The following is a 17,798-nucleotide window of genomic DNA, read 5'->3' on the forward strand; positions in this document are numbered from 1 at the left end:
CCCCAGAATAATCACTATCACATTCTCCAACTGGAGCCTATAAATGATGAACATTGGATTTTAATGAACTTTTATAATAAATAATTTGGGGGAAATATGAAGCAAATGGCAGATGACCTAAATAATGAATTATGAATACTTAATTTACGCACACATAGGAGCCCATTTAGCATAATCTGGTTGAAGGATTTTAACACTCACCTGTGTAAGCATAATGAGGCCAAGGTGTGTGGGTTGGACGATTTGCATGGTAACCCCCTCCTACATTTTACACATAATGAATATGGTGATACTCTCAATAGATTATTATACACGAGATACCTGAGTGTAATCAATAGCTCAAAGACAGGTCAGATAGAGAAAACATTCAGGAGGAATAATTATGAGTCCACGATTGATTTCATTTTAGCCTCCTATGTAATACGAGATAGAGTGGACCATTCAGGTAACCTATTCACATGCTACAGCGATCATGCCATCTTACTTATCCACTTAAGCATCCCCCAGGGGCTGCTGTGCAGGCTGCCAAAGTGTTCTCAGGTCTGGTACCTCTCCGGGTGCGTAGGGCGTTACCTGAGCTCGTCAGCTCAAAGGCTCGAGGGAGCCGTAATAAAGTAAAAGGTCCATAGGTCGCACGCTACTCCACCATTCCAGCGGGTATACCCCAAGAGCATTATGGTAAATGCAGTATTCTCAAAGCGGGTGTGCTTTTCAAAAGTTCCGAAGTGTAAATGCAAAATTGCAGGCCAACTCTGGACACCGGTGTTTCAGGATTATTGTCCATCATCAGCAGAGTGTAGGAAGATATTCAGGGGTTGCTGTGCAGGCTGCCAAAGTGTTCTCAGGTCTGGTACCTCTCCGGGCTCGTAGGGCGTTGCCTGAGCTCGTCAGCTCAAAGGCTCGAGGGAGCCGTAATAAAGTAAAAGGTCCATAGGTCGCACGCTACTCCACCATTCCAGCGGGTATACCCCAAGAGCATTATGGTAAATGCAGTATTCTCAAAGCGGGTGTGCTTTTCAAAAGTTCCGAAGTGTAAATGCAAAATTGCAGGCCAACTCTGGACACCGGTGTTTCAGGATTATTGTCCATCATCAGCAGAGTGTAGGAAGATATTCAGGGGTTGCTGTGCAGGCTGCCAAAGTGTTCTCAGGTCTAGTACCTCTCCGGGCTCGTAGGGCGTTGCCTGAGCTCGTCAGCTCAAAGGCTCGAGGGAGCCGTAATAAAGTAAAAGGTCCATAGGTCGCACGCTACTCCACCATTCCAGCGGGTATACCCCAAGAGCATTATGGTAAATGCAGTATTCTCAAAGCGGGTGTGCTTTTCAAAAGTTCCGAAGTGTAAATGCAAAATTGCAGGCCAACTCTGGACATCGGTGTTTCAGGATTATTGTCCATCATCAGCAGAGTGTAGGAAGATATTCAGGGGTTGCTGTGCAGGCTGCCAAAGTGTTCTCAGGTCTGGTACCTCTCCGGGCTCGTAGGGCGTTACCTGAGCTTGTCAGCTCAAAGGCTCGAGGGAGCCGTAATAAAGTAAAAGGTCCATAGATCGCACGCTACTCCACCATTCCAGCTGGTATACCCCAAGAGCATTATGGTAAATGCAGTATTCTCAAAGCGGGTGTGCTTTTCAAAAGTTCCGAAGTGTAAATGCAAAATTGCAGGCCAACTCTGGACATCGGTGTTTCAGGATTATTGTCCATCATCAGCAGAGTGTAGGAAGATATTCAGGGGTTGCTGTGCAGGCTGCCAAAGTGTTCTCAGGTCTGGTACCTCTCCGGGCGCGTAGGGCGTTACACTTACCTTCAGCCATCTCTGCGCTGCCTCGGCGGTTCAGAAGGATTGGGCTTGCTGCCTTCCCTCATTGGCTGACCTAAGGTCAGCCAGTGAGGGAAGGCAGCAGTCCCAACGTCATCACAGAGTCGGATGGGGACAGTGAGACTACTGACACCACCCCACTCTGTGATGAAGTGTCACTGATTGACACTTGACCCTGGGAGATTTAGGGCTTAAAACTAAAGTGCCCAGGTTCGAGGTAATGAGTGACGCTACCCCTCATCACTGAGGGGAGGATCTCAGCAACCTTTGCTGAGCTGAGAACATCACACCCACCAGAGCTGTGACTTTCTCCGCCCAGCAAAGTTCAGTTCAGGCAGCCAGGAGCCAGCACTAAATGTACATGTCTGGCTCTTGGCTGCTTGAACTGAAAGTGAACAGTGTCTGTCAGGCTGACCTTTGTTCAGCCTGACAGACACTGCTCCTATGGGGCAAAAGGTGGAGGGGCGTGGCCCTTTCGTCCAAATGGACAGCCGTGCCTGCAGAGATCCCGCCTCTTGTAGCAAGGTTCCAAAACCGAAAATAATTGCGTTATAAATGCAGAGGGCTAATTTTGCCCGCAGAGAAATGAACCGGCGCCAAAACGCGCTTGTTGCTTATGACCTTATCCCACCAAGACATGGGGAAGGTTACTCTTATCTCTCCTGCATTATTATAGCCCAGCAAAGATGTATCCTGTTGCGTTTCCGTCTGAATCTCATTCCCCAGATGCTTGGGTTGCCAGAGAAGAAATTCAAACACGCAGACCGGAACCTATGTCCCTGTGACAACCATTCGCCCCAGTCTGACCTACACTAAGTATTGTTTTGTAAGTTTTATCAAACTGAAAGAGAAGTGTTTATTCTCCCAATATTAAGGCGTCATAATTTTATCCAATGTAGGGTGGTATTGAAATTTTCTTTTTATTTCAAAAGATTTTATTAGGAGAAATTTTTACAACAGTACAGAGTAAGCAGGACGGAGGCACTGCTGGTCATGTGGTTACATGCGTAAATACTGATACATTATGGTTTGCTACGGCGCTTCAGTCATGGTTATACATAATTAACTTGAGTTCTTAGCGTTACGTAAGGGTACATATGCGTTGCCCCGTCAAAGGCTCTTTCTAATCCTTGTGTTCCATCTTTCCTGTGGACTTGTTTGAGAAATAGAAAGGCGAGGGGTTTGCGGCCCTAAATTACTGCAAGTATGTACAAAAATGCATGGGTGTTAAGTAACTTGGTATCCAAAGTTAAAAAACATTTTAAATGTATTTATGGTTTTTATACTATTCGTTTGATTACAGTCTATTTGATGAAATTGTGCTTTTATGATCTGTTTGTAAATAGATCGAATAAAGATTTTATTGATTGATTGATTGAGCACCATGTTTTCCAGTGCTTGATTTGCACCAATGAGTTCAGATGGGAGGCACCAACACTGATTTTTGGGGCACCAGGACGTATTTTTTATCATCAGCCTTTGACCAAGAGCATGACACAGAAATGCAGAAAAGGGAGAGGGAAAAAAAGAACAAAACAACTGGGAAACAGTGATAAAGGGAAAAGGCAGGAATTAAAAATAACCTGCAAGAGTGAGGACATTAAGAGAGAGAGAACATGTAAGGCGATGGAAGAAAGAGCCAGGAGGTGGGGTCAAAACTAGGTGAGCTTGGCAAGTAGGAGCCCTGGTATTCGGAAGCCTCAGTGGCGGGTTCGTAAGAAAACCTTTGGACTCCTGCAGTATTTATTTATTCATTTATTTATCAAATTAAGCACTACTGTTTCGAGTCCAGAGGTTTTCTTTTTTTTAACTTTTTGCCCATAGTATTGACAGATTTATTTATGAGACCAAGACATAAAAGAATCCTGTCCTATGTTTCTCCTAATAAACGTTTTCAAGTAATGTTCTTTACTCCATACCTGTAACTGCCAAGTGGTTCCATGTCAGGCTCAGTCATCAGCACTTTATATCCAGCATTCTAAATTTTGAATAGTAAATGCAAAAATACAAGTCCCAGAATGCTGTGTTTTTAGCTGAAAATGCATTACAGGCTTAAGGTGTCACGCGTGGCATAGGTCTCTGTGCAGCCAGCTCCCTGCCTGTCGTGTGGCCGATTCATCACCAGTATATGTTTTAAGCCAGGAGCACTGCGAGTGTTGGGATTTAAAGACCTATTCTCTTATAAGGGGAAAAGTAAAACTACAGCTCCCATTATGCTTGGTGCTTCTGGTTGAAAATGCAGGATGAGATAAAATTATCCACTCGCAGCGGAAAAAAATTGGTGGTCCACCGCTGACCAATCCGATCGTACTGACGAACTGGCAGTCCGCCTTCCTCTTTGAGGTTAGCCTCCCCTTCAAGAAGAAGCGGCAACATTTCTCAACCTCTCCTCCGGCAGCAGTGGCAATGGATTTCAGACGGAGCCACGCTGTCCTCCTCTGCTTGGCTGTCGTGGGCTTGACAAGAGCTGCCAATGGTAAGGCCCATTTCATTTGCCCTCAAACTCCCTTCTTCGTCAGATTGTGCGCGATTCATATCTCCCAAACATTGCTGCAAACAGTTTATATTCCCGGCTTGAAGTTATTACCTTTTAAATGAGCTTTTCACACATTTGCCGGAATAACAAAAAAGCACTGAAGGTTTTCGCTGGCAAAATATACCAGAGTGGTTTATAAGGTTTCTCATGTCATGAAAATGATGTATTGGCCTTTGTGGTTCTTTGTTTTTTCTTTGACGTATACGTTTTTTCTTGGATGATCCTCGGCAACTCTATTACCATGTTATCATGAGAAGGACAAGCACACGTTTTTTTTTAATGGCGACCTGCTGGTAATCCAGCTGGTTTAAAAAATAAAAAAGAATTGATCGATTGTTTATGTAAAATGTTCTTGACATGCACTGAATCATTCAGGCACACTGCATGGTTCTTTCTCACAAGTATAGATGCACGCGTGTATGTATTGCACTGACGTGCAGGACGTGCTGTGGGTTGGGGGCAGCAAGTGTTGCTATTCTAATCCGATTTAGCCTTGCTCTGTAATCTCACTGTGGTTTTCCTCTGAGGTGGTGGGAGGAACTTGTTGCAAAAGCAGTGAGTGGTCTTTCTCGGAAATGTTTTAACACTGTTGTGTGCTTTCCCCAAATATGTTTAAGAAAAGCATTCTAAAATGCAGAACTCTGAATCTCACGGGACGAAAAATGTGCTCTATGTACAAAGTGATGTTTCTGGCACGCATTCCGATAGTTGCAGTACCCTCTCTACTGGTAGAAAGTAGTTAAAAAGTCATAATAAATCTCGCTGTGAACATGGACCGAAAATCGTGAGACACTGACAGTAATTCATTATTTCTGATTTCTTTTGGTTTGCAATAAGCCTCACGACTATGCAAGCAGATGTCCAGGACGACTTATCTTTGCTTCCCTGCACTAGCAACTCGTAATTTCTTTGTACAAATCCAGGCCTACAAGTACCAGAATGCATACGAAACAAGCATTGACAATGCCAAAGGATCTGCTATTGTCTGCCAGGCTTCCAGATTTGCTAATGATTGTTTTGTATTGCCATGCTTTTGAACGAACAAAATTGTTAGGGAAGTTACTGGCCCATCCTCAAACTAAAATCAAAGGCATTTATTACCATAGTAGTTCCGGACATTTAAAGGGTTTACTTTGTGTGTTGATGTGTTCCTTATGAAAGAGCAGAATGCCGTCTCTTATAGTGAAATCAAGTAAAGGCTGGACTGGGCTGAACCACCTTATCATGTTGTATGCTGTAGTGCGCGGATGAAAAATGTGAATGACACAATAACATACCAATAGAGTAAGAGGGTTCAGAGAAAGCCCTAATAAGAAACCGTATTATACATAATTTTAGTAGATTTCAAAAGTAGTTTGCTTTTGCCAGACCTAAAATCAAGACTTCAAGAGCCACTCTTAGCTGATCTGTTACAACATTCTTTGGTGTTAGGCCCCACTGGCAACTGCGACCTATGCAAGTCTAACAAGATGCATGTTCTTGATAATCTGCACCTCTGTTTTCACCAGACCTGGCTCTGGGAAAGCAGTACAATAGTTGGAGAGGTGAAGGAAAGAGAAAAGAGGTCTAGCTAAAAAAATAAAACACCCACACCAGCAAGAGAGCCAGCTGGTTCACCGAAGACCTCCAATCCTCCAAGCAAACCTGCAGAAAACTAGAAAAAAATTTGACGCACGAAAGAACACCTGAAAGCTACACAGCCCAGAGGAACGCCACCCGCCGACACCACCAACTCATCCGATCTGCCAAAAAGACTGCCAAAAAGACCGCCTTCAGAGACCGCCTCGCCAACAACGCACACAACAGCAAAGAGCTCTTCAGCATCGTGAAGGAACTCTCCAACACCAACGACATCTCACCATCACAAGACCTGTGCAACTCTCTGGCCACCTTCTTCCATCGCAAGATCGCAGACATCCACGACGGCTTTGACGCCGTCATCCCCGCTCCCACGACCACCAACCGTCAGCTCGCTTGGACCAACATCAATGACGACACCATCAAGATCATGAACACCATCCACTCCGGAAGACCCCTGCCCACACCACATTTTCAACAAAGCCAGCAGCACCATCGCACCCCACCTCTGGAAAACCATCAACATCTCCTTCGAGACAGCGACCTTCCCGGAGAGCTGGAACCACGCAGAGATCAACACCTTACTAAAGAAACCCAAGGCGGACCCCAAGGACCTCAAGAACTTCAACCCATCTCCCTGCTCCCGTTCCCGGTGAAGGTCATCGAAAAGGCCGTCCACAAACAACTGACCAGCTTTCTCGAAGAGAACAACATCCTGGACCCATCCCAGTCAGGGTTCCGCAGCAACCACAGCACCGAAACTGCCCTCATCGCCGCCACCGACGACATCAGGATCATGCTCGACAACGGAGAAACCGGGGCCCTCATCCTCCTGGACCTGTCAGCCCCTTTGACACAGTCTGCCACCGCACACTAAGAGCAAGCCTCCACAACACCGAAATACAGGAGAAGGCCCTGGACTGGACCACCTCCTTCCTCTCTGGGAGAACCTAAAGCGTCCGCCTCTCCCCCCCCCTTCTGCTCCGAAGCCACCGAGATCATCTGCGGTGTACCCCAAGGCTCATCTCTCAGCCCAGCGTTGTTCAACGTCTACATGGCACCACTAGCCCACGTCGCCCGACAGCATGACCTAAACATCATCTCCTACGCCAACGACGCCAAGCTGATCCTCTAGCTCACCAAGGACCCCCACACCGCCAAAACCAACCTCCACGAAGGAATGAAGGTCGTCGCCGACTGGATGAGGAACAGCCGACTGAAGCTGAACTCTGTCAAGACGGAGGCCCTCATCCTTTGCTCCACACCCTTCACCTGGGATGACTTCTGGTGGTCGACGGCACTAGGAGCACCCCCTACACCCACCAATCATGCACGAAACCTAGGGGTCATCCTCGACTCCACACTCTCCATGACAAAGCAGGTCAACGCCGTCTCCTCCTGCTTCAACACCCTCCACATGCTTTGCAGGATCTTCAAGTGGATCCCCATCGAAACTAGAAGGACGGTCACCCCGGCCCTCGTCGGCAGCAGATTGGACTATGAAACACACTCTACGCAGGAGCCCCGGCCAAACACCTGAAAGTCTCCAACGCATCCAGAACGCCTCCGCTCGCCTGATCCTGGACATCCCCCACCGCAGACACATCACACCCCACCTGAAAGACCTGCACTGGCTCCCCATCAACAGCAGGATAACCTTCAAGCTCCTCACCCACACACACAAGACTCTCCACGACAGCGGACCAGCATACCTCAACAGACGACTCAGCCTCTACATCCCCGCCCGCCAGCTCCGCTCCGGAGACCACGCACTCACCACCATCCCCTGCATCCGAAGAGTGACCGGCGGCGGCAGATCATTCTCCCACCTCACCGCCAAGTCGGGGAACATCCTCCCCATCCGCCTACGGCAGACCGAAGACCTTCTAACCTTCAAGAGACTCCTCAAGACCTGGCTCTTCGAACAGTAGCAGCATCCCCCCCCCAGCGCCTTGAGACCCTCACGAGTATGTAGTGCGCTTTACAAATGCTCTGATTGTTTGATTGATAGAATGAGAGAAAGGTTAGGTAGTCACAGAGAACAGTGGGGTATAGAGAGGTGAGAATTTGAAGAAGATGAAAGATAAAGAGAGAAATGTAATATAGAGGTAAGGGGAGAGGTGAAGTAGAAGAGGAGGAGAGAGAGGCATACGATAGTAAAGAGAAAGGTCAACTCCCTAATATTTATGGCACAGAGCAGATTGGCGCAACTTGGAGGCAATCTATAAAGTATTTATGCAGTATTCGAACAATAATAAAGTCTACACATAACCAAGAAAAATACCGAACTAATTTAGAAAATAGAGTAAAGTTTAATAAATAAAATGGTACCAAAACAAAATAAATCCAATAAGCGAAACCAGGGTTCTGAATTGGTAAAGTTCAAAATAGAACTAAAAGGCAGTAGGCGCCTATGGCCGTCAACTGGTTGTTCTTAAGCAGTAGCTAGGTGCACGTTAAGATGGACCGCAATGGAGCTTGAGTCGGATACAGAAACCAGGTTCAACCCAGTTTGAATATTTACCTTCAGACTTGGGCCTGAATTAGATCTTGGCAGGCAGGTTTCTTCATCACAATGAAGACGGATATCCAATCGGTCAAAATATAAATCGCATTATATCCTGTGACGGAGTAACCTCACGGAGATCTAAATCAGGCCTTTAGTCTCTGGAAGTAAGAACTCTTTTGAGGGGCAAGGCAGCAGGCTGGGGCCAAAGAGCAGCCGGAAAGCTGCTGGACGAGGTCTCAGTGAAGTCACTGACTTTTGGGGGGAAAGCTCTGAGTGGAAGTATTTTGAATTTTGCACCCAGGGAACGCCCCTTGCCAGACGGATACTTTTGGTGTCTTTGTCCGGAAAAGATTTCCACTCTTGTCATTTTTTTGGAGCTTGGATTTTTCCAGCGGGAAGAGGCTGTGTAACTTCTATGCGAAGTCCCGCTGAAGAGGATTTGCTGCTATGGAGAAGAATATAGCTGGACCTATGAGAATCTTGGGCATGATGGCAATGTACTTTCGTTGGATCAGCTTGGCTGGTTAAAGTACCTCGCCAGTTGTCAGGGTAAAGTGTTGGCAAAACATTTCTAAGTCTGGATTTCAGGATATGTTGGGGGAAATTCACTTTGACACCAGTCAAGGGTGCAGGACCTTGGGGACAGCACTTGGGTATCAAAACTCACTCCAGTAGAGGCCTGCAGCAGAGTCCAATGTACGGGAATGGGTCAGCTGGGAATGCAGAAAAATGGGCTTCTTGATGGTAGTTGTGTCTCTGTAGCCAAAACAGGTTGTCACACTTATGACACTTGGAGTCTACTTCTTTGTCCTGGGCATAGGGGACAGAGCAGGTACCATCTTCAGGGGGCTTGTTAGGTTACAAACAGCAGGTCCCGTCCTCTTCTGTTTTTCCACAGGTTCACAAAGTGCTCTGAGGAGTTTACTGTGGGTGCCACATTTATGCACGGCACCAGACTGTGGATGGAGGTGACTCTTGGCCCCTCCTAATCAATGGGGTAAAAGTTTCAATGGGCAACCCTATGCCCGTTTGCAGCACTTCCTGTGTGCCCTACTGCAAACAATCCAACAGTGATCCCCCCCCTTCCTCTCCCCCCAGTTGATTGCAAATTAATATTACAGTTTCATTAAAGCATCCGTCAGAAACTCCAGGCCTGAAGTAGTTTCCATTTCTATTAAGTAATTCAAATCCAATACCGTCCCTAACTAAAACTTACAGTCAGAGAGGTAAGAAAGGTTCTCTCCGTTACAAATCCTATTATCTTTGGAAGTGGTCACTACTTATCATTAGATACTCTAGTCTTCTATACATGGTGAGAGGTGAAAAATAAAAGGGAAACCTATCTGTCGGGTGCTGCTCTCACCATGTGTCTATCAACCTCATTCTTCAATAGCTCGCTTCAAAACATTCCCTAGATCCTGTCTGTGGTTCACATATTGCAGGTAGCTGTCCAGTAAGACATCTAACATGCAGTTGATGTGTCCAGCCCATATCACTTGCATTTATCGGTAAAGGGTGCATGTTCGTGGAAGTTTGGCAAAGAAATTGAGATACTCCACACTGGGGACAAACACATTTACAATGTAGATTTATTGACAATAAAGTAATGCTTCAAACAATGTATGTTGCCCCTCATGGGCTTAAATTGTCTTTATCACTATCAAGGGCGGATCCGGTGCCACAAAACTACCTACAGCTGTAGTGTATGATGAATAAGATGCAGCATTTTACACCTTCCATTGTCTTGTGAGTTGGCTCAATACCCTGCAGTATGGTATTTATTCACCTACATGAACTATAATTTAAGGGGCCATGGCCCATGAGATCTATTGATTTGTTTTTGTAGCAATCACACAAGTAGTGCAAATTTGCATTGGTCCTAAATACATGCTGGGAAGCAACGATCAGCATTTCACACTTTTTGTTTTTAATATGCAACTTTATAAAAATCCCATGTTTTAAACTTAAAGTTTCTGGGCCACGCACCAATCTCGAACATGGCCGCCGATTAAATGGGCGAAAATTAAGAGGACTTCCTGTTACCAAGGACTAATTGAATTATGGTTCCTTTAGAAAGCGCGACAAAGTACGAAAGCGCCTCTAATTGCTATTCCGATATATAAAAAAATGTTGAGGCCGTTTGGAGGACCATAAGTTATTGATTGGCCAATACGGTTTCTCACAGATTGTCAATCGCTCAAGTAAATTACCAGTCCTGAAGATGACCGTATAGTGAAATAACGGTCGAAACGCTGTCGACGCTTCTTGTGGCCTAAATTATTGGAGGACACATTATATTTGTGTGTATGTTGTTCCTTCACTGTAACATGTAAGGTCTTGTTGGCCACTTGTCTGGTTTTTGTGTTTTCTGTACCAGCTCTTGTCTTGAGCGCAACTGTTCTTTTTAAGATAATTTTTGTGTATATATAATAAATATCAATAATTTTTCTACTGTTCCTTTGGATTGAAAGGCTCTTTTTCTTGTGCCTCTTCTGGTTTATTCTATGTTTATTCTTTTTAAATTGTTGCCTTCCTGAACCTCTTGTTAGGTGTATTGACTAATTGTCCCTGCTTCAGGGTTACTGGACAAGCCCCTGTAGTTGCTAATGCCTCTTCTAGGAGAGCAACTAGAAAGTCTAATAGATAAATAACTTACAGCCCAAATTGAGGAGAACAAAATCCTAGACCCTTCCCAATCGGGGTTCAGGTCCTTCCATAGCACCGAGACCGCTTTTACAGTTTTTTGTGGATCCCTTTACTGGATTGGGACAATAAAGTGCCATCACTTGAAGTTGTGCGGATGTGAGATCTTTTCCAGCACATGGCTTATAAGCACAAGTATGGTTGTAAGTCTATGCATGAATCTTTGTTGGTAGACCCATATGATTTAGAGCAGTGTTAATGTGTAGGTTGATAACTGATTGTACCTAGATATCGATCCCCAATTGCTGGGGAAGGACTAATGAATACAGGGTCCTTTCAACACGTTATCGATGGAGCCAATTCACTAAACCATCCTGACCAGTGATCCATGTGGCTGATATATTTATGTAAGCAATTTATTTTAATTTCTTGACCTCTGGAATCACCCAAACCCTTTTCAAGATGGCAGTGGTTAGGTATCATTCTAGTTGACCAAGATATGGGCCGTTATCTCAGCGAGAGTGCCTGCCCGCTCTACACAATCCTGCTGTACGAAGTGGTAGACAAGCACACGCGTCTCTCAAAGCATTGGTTGATAAGAACGCATTGCACTGGAATCTCTCCACTTTAACACAGCAATTAGAAAAGTTCTAATTTCATCACCATTCTTTCTAGAAACTCACAGAAGTATTGAAAGTACGTTAAATGATTGTTTTATGTTGAGTCGTTGCTGGACCAGGCCAGTTAGAAATCTCAGATGACATTTTTTGCACAAATTCTTTTTGGAGCTGGGCGCACGGACACTAAAACACGAGTGTGAAATATGGCTCGGGTCATTGGCTGACTATATGGGACAGTGTGCTGATAACTTATTCAGAATGTCTGGGCGCTATTGGGGTTTTGCTCAATGTGAATGCATGTGTGTTAATCACGGGTACGCATGTGGCTGTACGTATGATTGGTCTGGGAGGTCGCTCAGATTCGCCCCGTCCTGGTGCATTTTTGATCCCTCGAGCAATAGACCTAATCGGCACAGGACTATAGCGAGCCAGGTCTTCATGCAAACACAAGGCCAGCTGCAGTCTTCATTCTGCTCCCAGAAGGAACCTGGTTGCGACATGTAAAAGCACAATAAAGCAGTCTGCATTTAGGCACTAGCAACGCTTTTGGCTGGGGACAGAAAGCCACATGCCGGGGAAACTCAATCTCTGGCTATGCAGGCCCAGGTTCGCAAATATATAAAAGCTATGAACAGCTACTGTGCACCAGGCCACAATGGCCTCCCAGCAAACATTAAAATGCACCCAGGAGGACTGGGCTAAGGTGTTAACCCCCCTTTTCATTCAAACCTACACTGCTGCACAGGACCTAGACTCGTAGAAGGGCTCCACCCTATGCCCAATCTTCAAAAACAATCAACTCATAGCCCTCCCGGACCTAGAGGCTAGAGCCTCTGCCCGGTCTCTCCTTAAACTGCTAGAATAATGGGTCGCACAAAGTAATATCTTACCATATTTCCAAACTGGGTTCCGCGCTGCTGCTTCTACAATCGATAATAACACAGCACTTGCCATCTTTAATCATTGCACATCATTCAAAAAAGTAACCTCCTCTTTATTGCTGTTTTATTGACTATAGTGCCACATTTTATAAGGTGGTCCGCAACACCCTCTGGAGAAAAATAAATGTGTCGGGGGGGGGGAGGGGTCCCCAGCAGCTGCTCAGGGCCATTAGCTCTCTGCACTCAAATACGTGGGTACGGGTGAGAATGGTCCCCATAACTGCATCCTCAAAAATCACAACCAATGATGGCCTGAAGCAGGGGTGCATCCTCGCTCCCCTCCTTTTCAATCTATACACAGCTGATCTGGGGAGATTCTTGGAGCACAGCTGCATGCATCCACCACAACTCGGCCACTCAAAGCTACACATTTTACAATACACTGACGATATCCTCATAATGGACCACATCAAAATCTGAATCCAATGACCCTTGAGCAAGCTCCAGGAATACAATGACGCCAACCCTCTTAAAATCAACTAGGACAAGACCAAGGTCCTGATTTTTGGCCACTGTAGAAAAAAGAAACTCTTATCTTGGCGCATGGGTATGGTTCACCGAGTCCTTCAGACCCTCGTTCCACCTAGCCGCCCTGAAATAGAAAGCCGGAGCTATCACACACAGCTTGATCCCTCACAATATGGTCTTAAACAGAGTCTTGGCCACCCCCATACTAAAGGTTATGAAAATCACTTTTCTCCCAGCACTACACTACGTGCAACCGGCTTTACCAGAGGAGTGCACCACAACCCTAGACCACACTCCATGCTCTGCATATCGGTGAGTATTTCAACTCCCCCGATACATTCGAAGGTCCAGATTAGGGTTGTAGCTGACCGTTCCAAGACAATCACACACCTGCAAGGCTGACACCCTGAAACTCGACATAAGGGTTCTGCAAGCACCGGAAAACACTCTTAAAGCATGCCTAAAAGAAACATTCGGCAGTCCTGGGAATCCCTGACACCGACAAATTCAATCTCTCTACAAATCGAAGGTACTGCGCTTAAATCGGGGGTTATACCCCTACACAGCCTGGAAAAGGGTCATCAACAGGCAGCTGAAACTAACCTCATATCTGCTGGATAACTGATCCTTAAAGTCCTCAACTATCTTACCTTCTCTTAATGATTCGTACTCACCGGTGAAGTCACAACCATACATCTCAGATGGTCTAAACACAGAGGTTCGTAGAGATATTTTATTTATACACCTGCTAGGCCTCCTAGTTGCTGATTTCAACCAATGGGTTCCATCGGGAAAGGAGGGGGCCTCCAGACTGTGCAAACACAAGAACACATCTTGGCTCCACATTCTGTGCTATTGCCCCACACTGGATGCCACCAGGAGATCTCTCCTTAAACCACTATCTACAGAAGGATATTCTCTCATGCCTTAAGGTATCCTTACTGTGCTTCTCCCACACTGACCCACAAAGCCTAACGAGGTACGGCAAATATGTCAAGCAGCTTAAACACCTACTCAGACCCTGCCCTGCTCTCCCACACCCGTCGCCTCTTCAAAAACTGATAATGGGTTATTTCATGGTGTTACTCTGCGCTCCCTCCACCTATGGGGGTAGCAACACCCGCACTTTGCAATTTATCTGTTTTACTCACGCTCTAAGGAAGCCCTTGAAGTCGCGGGTCTTTCAGACTTAAAAATAGACCGTAGCCATGACCACCTCATTTATGTATAACCATACCTTTGCCATGGCTAATATTGGGGGCCTTTTTATCCTTTTAAACGTTTTATAGTAACATTGTTATGGTTTTAGGTAACTAAAACAATAAAGATTCCCATTTGAATCTGTTCTCAATTAACTGATCTCAAACCACCACTTCAATTAAAAAAAAAAATGCATCAGTTGGCTGTTGGGTTCAAAATGTTAATGTCCCACCTGGTAGGGGTGAAAGAAATGTCCTTTCCCTTTCACATCTCCCCAAATGTTTTAGTTTTATCAGTGAATCGGTGAATACATTTATCTATTTTTAAAAAAAAGTGATAAGGGAATAATTGGCATTTTCAAATATGTTCCATTCTTAGTGTTCATATTTTATCAGTTTTCCCATCAGTGTTGTGTTCTTGAATATTCTCTAGTTTGTGGCTATTGCTCAGTGCCTTTGCGCACTGAATAAACGTGTGAGAGGCAGGAATTTAGAGTAATTGAACTTGTTCTGTGGAGACAAAGTAATTAAAGCCCCCCCCCCCCCGATTCCCATTCCCTTTGTTGCATAGTGTTAAATACTTTTTCCAACCTCTTGGATGGGATGTTGAGCTATTGCATTTTAGTGTATTCCTGTCAGGCCACCAACGCTAGAAACTCCCAGATCCTTCCACATTTCCAGTTCTTTTGTTCAAGAGCATTGTGCGGATTTCAAGCATATCTGTCTTATTAGCCAATGCAACATGCACATTTGCAATTAGTCTCTTAGCGCTTTGAACAAGCTTGTCTGTGGTTGTAGGTGCGCCTCTGGGGCAAGAGCTGTGTGGCGGTATGTCTTTGCACATGCTTGGGCCCGAGTAGTATTTGTGTTGTGGAATAAGCGTAGGGTTTTCCTTATCGATTGAATCCTTGGGTATGGGGCAGAACCTTGCGATTTACCATTCACGCCCATGTACAGATTCTTCCTGCCTGTGTTGTCTCTGTTTGGGGCTTCACTGTGGTTTTACAGGACTCCAGACCCTCTGCCCAACCTAAGTCAGCTCTGAATGTATTAGCCCCAACTGAAGTCTTACCTAACCCTTCTCCCCCCCTCCCCACTGAGAGGGCTGGTTACCGCCTTTCCTATGTGTTAGTGAGTGCTCAGGCTGGTGGTAGGGGGTTTAAGTTGCAACTGTCCTTTAAGTAGTTATTCATCTGCTCAACCTTCAGTTTCTGTATTATTAAGTGTACTATTTTTTTCCCTAAGAGATTGAATTAGCTGAACTGTGTGCTCAGTTTGGGTACTCCAAGCCTTCCTTGGGTTCAGAGCAGTATTCCTCCCCTCTCCCCTGATCCCAGGTTTCCATTTTCCCTTATCCTTGTTTCATTGTGTTTTCCAAATGCCTGGCTTACTTTCTCCCATCACTGCTGAAGTGTTTTCCATTTATAGGGTAATAGCTGTTTTGGTAAGTTGCATGGTAGTTGTTTTGATGGCAGTGATGCATGACTTTCTGTAACGTTCATGCTTATTTTATAGGAGTGATTCAAGGGTGTATATTATTTTCCCTAAAGGAAACAGGGCTGCATTAAAAAAAAAAAGGGTTTGTTCTTTGAGAGTTGCCAGTGATCCCATGGATTCCCAATGAGCAGTGTGAACATGGGGTGAAACTTGGAGAGCAATAGCCTGTGACTATAGTTTGTCCCACACTACTAGGGTAGTCCGATGAACAGAGGAAGAGTAAAAATCAAGGCTCCTATACCTAATATCCAGCCATTAAGTGTAATGGGTTACCCTGTAACCCTCAGAACCTGGGCGGGTAATTAAACAAACAAAAATGGTTCTGTCGGAAACACATTTCAATTGAACGTAGTACTTAATCCATAAATGTAACCATATATCCCATGCAGGATATATACGAACAATAAACACTGACAACAAGAAGGAAAAAGTAAATCTTTAGTATTCATCTTTTTCATAGATTTGAATCCTACAAAGAATTAAGCATGCTGTCCAATACACACAAAACACAGGGACTGTGAATACATAAGGGGTATGGGTCGTGACTGGTGACAGAGTTACAAGTGATAAAACATATATACATAGAATGAAAACTTTTTCAAAATATCCACTGTAAATCACAATAGTCTCAGGAGATTAAATTGTTTCTTTTGTTCGTTGGGACTTTGTGCAGACGGATATAAAGCATAGAACGTCGACTTTTTGACACAAGGGGCGATGTGCTGATTTATGCGCATCTAAAGCGGGTCTTCATCAGGACTGGAATATGGTTGGACAGCCTTATTGTTAGGTGTGTGATTCGTCTGGTCTTCTACTGTTGAAGGTGCTTGTCATGACATGAATACATTCACTACAACGATCCGACGGAGACAGACGTTCTTGCCTGCTCGCCTGAGCAATCGCCAAGGCGGCCCAGACCCTTAAATCTTCCAACCGGTTGGTGTAGAAGAATCAACATGAAGTAAAAGAACCAGTGAGTCAAACAGTGCCACAAGTGCTTGTCGGCTGACAAGCACCATCAACAGGAATACCTCCCCATTCATTCCTATGGGCCTAGAGGCCCATAGGAATGAATGGGGCCCATAGAAATGAATGGGAAGACAATCTCCATTTGCGAATCGCAATTAGCGAATCGCAAATTGAGATTGAGATTTCAAGGGTGCAGGGGTGTCCAAAGGACACCCTGTTGCACCCCTGAAATTGATCTGTGCACATATGTTGCGCACACACATGCCCTTAGGGCATGTGTGTGCGCAACATGAAACTTTGAAAAATGCACTTTAGTGCATTTTTCAAAGTTTTTGCAAATTACCATGAAGTTGTACTTCATGGTAATTTGCGTGCCCTATTAGCGAATTTGCTATTTTTAAAACTTTCATGCATTGCATTTAAGGAATCTCAATTTGAGATTCCTTAAATGCAAATAATCGCAATTTAGCGATTTCTCAATTTGCGATTTTTGCATTTGGGATGAAGCATCTCAAATGCAAAAATACCGGTCGCAAAGGGGCAGATTCTGAGAATCTGCCCCTTTGCGAGCGGATTTACTGTTTGATGCATCTAGCTGTATGTGATTTGCCCAGAATCACAGGATGTTGAGCGTTGTTGCCGAGAATCGAACCTGGTTCTCCAGCTTCCAGGTCAACGCTCTAGCCATGAGGCTACATCCTCTCCCCGAGGATGGACATTTTACCCTGAACAACATTAATACAACGTGAAAGAAGACAAAACAAAATGCAACAGCCAACACAGACATGAATGCAAAGCATTAGTACGAGAAACAGATCACACCACATGGGCACACAATTAACTAAAGCACCTACCAGTTAGAGAACCAAAGCTCATCCAACCAATTAGGAGACATTCAAACCACCACAAAAGATACACCAATACCATATATTTGATGAATGTAGTGGGGATCATACTCCTTTAGCCAGGCCATGGTCAAATTCTGTAAGCGTTGTAAAGTGAAGCTTTTTAAATGTGGACCTGG

At 44.9% G+C, this 17,798-nt stretch overlaps 1 protein-coding gene across 1 annotated transcript in view; it reads left to right on the forward strand.

Annotated features, from left to right (window-relative positions):
- The first annotated feature begins 4,116 nt into the window (after positions 1 to 4,116).
- CST7 (cystatin F) overlaps positions 4,117 to 17,798 on the forward strand; it is a 226,901-nt gene continuing 213,219 nt past the window's right edge. The window contains exon 1 of the mRNA XM_078646982.1: positions 4,117 to 4,290. Coding sequence (XP_078503108.1) covers positions 4,221 to 4,290 — 70 coding nt within the window. The 5' untranslated portion in view covers positions 4,117 to 4,220. The remainder of the gene's footprint in view (positions 4,291 to 17,798) is intronic.

This window comes from Lissotriton helveticus, chromosome 6 (genome assembly GCF_964261635.1).
Source record: "Lissotriton helveticus chromosome 6, aLisHel1.1, whole genome shotgun sequence".
Classification (NCBI taxonomy): domain Eukaryota; kingdom Metazoa; phylum Chordata; class Amphibia; order Caudata; family Salamandridae; genus Lissotriton; species Lissotriton helveticus.